Source organism: Triticum aestivum, unplaced genomic scaffold (genome assembly GCF_018294505.1).
Source record: "Triticum aestivum cultivar Chinese Spring unplaced genomic scaffold, IWGSC CS RefSeq v2.1 scaffold123734, whole genome shotgun sequence".
NCBI classification, from domain to species: Eukaryota; Viridiplantae; Streptophyta; class Magnoliopsida; order Poales; family Poaceae; genus Triticum; species Triticum aestivum.
In genome coordinates this window covers 1-2,486 of record NW_025246695.1, presented here as the reverse complement: position 1 = coordinate 2,486, position 2,486 = coordinate 1, and the positions used below count along the sequence as shown (strand labels likewise).

The following is a 2,486-nucleotide window of genomic DNA, read 5'->3' as shown; positions in this document are numbered from 1 at the left end:
TTTGTGGGAGGAAACTTGGTGTCATGGAGAAGCAAGAAACAGGCTGTTGTGTCTAGATCAACAGCAGAAGCCGAGTATAGAGCATTATCTCAAGGGTTATGTGAGATGCTCTGGGTGAAGTACCTACTGAGCGAGTTGAAACTTCTGAGGAAGGGACCCTTGAAGGTGTGGTGTGACAATCAGTCAGCTATAGCCATTGCTAATAACCCAGTTCAGCATGATAGGACAAAACATGTGGAAATTGATCGCTTCTTCATTAAGGAGAAACTTGATGCTGGGATCATCAGTCTTACTCACGTCAGCTCTGGGCAACAGTTTGCAGATTGCTTGACAAAGGGACTGGGAACGAAGGACTGTAACTTGGCATGTGACAAGATGGGAATGATAGATATCTACCACCCATCTTGAGGGGGAGTGTTGAACCGGTATGGGCCAAGCCCATCTAGCTTTGTCACTTAGGGCCCAAGCCCATGAGGAGGTGCTGACCTAGAAGAAGGCATCAGTCCTCCCGTTCCCAAGTAGAGCAGCCACACACACAGAAAAGGCTACCAAGAGAGAGGGGGGCTCCTGCGACTACAACAGGTTCTTACTTGTATTGGATGATATATGGAGGATTAATAATGGGGATGACTGGTTAAAATTGTTGTCAACACTCAATAAATCAGAGGAAAAAGGTTCCATGATTCTGGTCACAACTCGGTTTGAAGCAATAGCACAGATGGTTGAAACACCTTGCCAGTCAATAAAGCTGAATGGTTTAGAATCTGTAGAGTTTAGAAAGTTATTCCTTGCATTTGTGTTTGGTGATGAGCAATATCCAAGGCATAAACAATTTTTGCTTGAGACTGGAGATAAGATAATGAAAAAATTAAAGGGCTCCCCTCTTGCAGCAAAAACGGTTGGTAGATTACTGAGTAAAGACCTTAGTTTGCGTCATTGGAGAAGGGTCCTAAAAAGTAGAGGATGGGAGAAGCAGACTGATGACAATGAAATTATGCCTGCCTTGAAACTTAGCTATGACTATCTTCCTTTCCATCTGCAACAATGTTTTGCCTATTCTGGATTGTTTCCTGAAGATTACAATTTCAGAAGTGACGAACTGATCAGTCTATGGATCGGACTAGATATTTTGATACCCAATGGGCAAGACCAAACATTTGAAGACATAGGTCTGAGCAATTTAAATGAGTTAGTCACCCATGGATTTTTCAGAGAAGAGAAAACTATGTATGGTCTGCGTTATGTTATGCATGACCTGCTGCATGATTTGGCATTGAAGGTTGCATCTCATGATTGTCTTAGTTTAAGTCTCCCTGGTGTTGGATCAGTAGAGATTCAGCCAACCACCCGTCACTTGTCAATAAGCACATATGGTTTAGGTATATATGATGCAGTGTCTGGTAAAAAATTGAAGAGTGAATTGGAAGAACTAAAGACAAGATTTAAGGTTGAAGATTTGCAAACATTAATGTTATTTGGAGAAATGGATGAAGGTTTTGTCAAGATATTTGGTGATTTTTTGGGGGAACCGAACACTCTTCGTGTTCTTCATTTGCCCAAAATGCTTTGTCCCATGGAGTTCATGTTACATAACTTTTCGGGACTTCTCCACCTACGATACCTATGTCTAGGGACAGATGAGAGCCAGATGCATTTACCACTTAGCATCTCTAAATTTTATCATTTAAGGATTCTATATCTTGATTTGTGGGATGGCAGCTGTGATTTGCCCAAAGACATGAGCAACCTTGCTAAATTGTGCCATTTTTATGTTCCTAGTGATGATCAGCTTCATTCTGATATTTCTAATGTCGGGAAACTTAAACTCTTAGAAGAGTTGAAGGTATTTCAAGTCAATAAAAGAAGTGAAGGGTTTGAAACAAAGCAACTAGAGCACTTGACCAAGCTAAGGGAGCTTGGCATCTACAACCTTGAGAAGATAGATACAGCAGAAGAAGCAACTCAAGCAAAACTGATGGAGAAAAATTACTTGAGGAGGTTAACATTGGACTGGGATAGTAAGCGATCTAGTGTTGAGCCTGGTGTGGAAGCAACGGTTCTTGAGGGCCTTCAACCACATGGAGATCTTCAAGTGTTGTGCATTAGAGGGCACGTAGGTCCTTCTTGTCCAACATGGCTGGGTGATGAGTTCGCAGTTGAAGGTCTACAATCTCTTTATCTGGATGGTGTTTCTTGGGAACTTTTCCCTTCTTTAGGGAAGGCATGGGATCTTCGTGAATTAAGGTTTGAGCATATTGACAGACTGAAGGAGTTTATCATAGAGAAAAGCTTTTGCGTGCTAACAAAGCTTAAACTCATTGGCCTAGGAAGTTTTGAAAATTGGGTTTACACAGGTGAACAAGAGTCTTCCATTAGTGGAGAATTGTTGCCACCGGATGCTCATATGTTCCCTCTTTTGCAAGTTCTGGTTATTAGAGAGTGCCCGAAACTATTGGGGTTGCCTTTCTCAAACCACATTGTTTCCC

The 2,486-nt window shown here is 41.8% G+C and overlaps 1 protein-coding gene across 1 annotated transcript; it reads left to right on the top strand.

The window, feature by feature from the left end:
* Positions 1 to 105: 105 nt before the first annotated feature.
* Positions 106 to 2,479, top strand: LOC123177145 (disease resistance protein RGA2-like; the record flags this gene model as incomplete). The annotated part of the gene is made up of 2 exons (XM_044591054.1): positions 106 to 355; positions 528 to 2,479. Coding segments are annotated over exons 1-2 (2,202 nt in total), but the record flags the coding sequence as incomplete, so codon positions are not given.
* Positions 2,480 to 2,486: the final 7 nt, after the last annotated feature.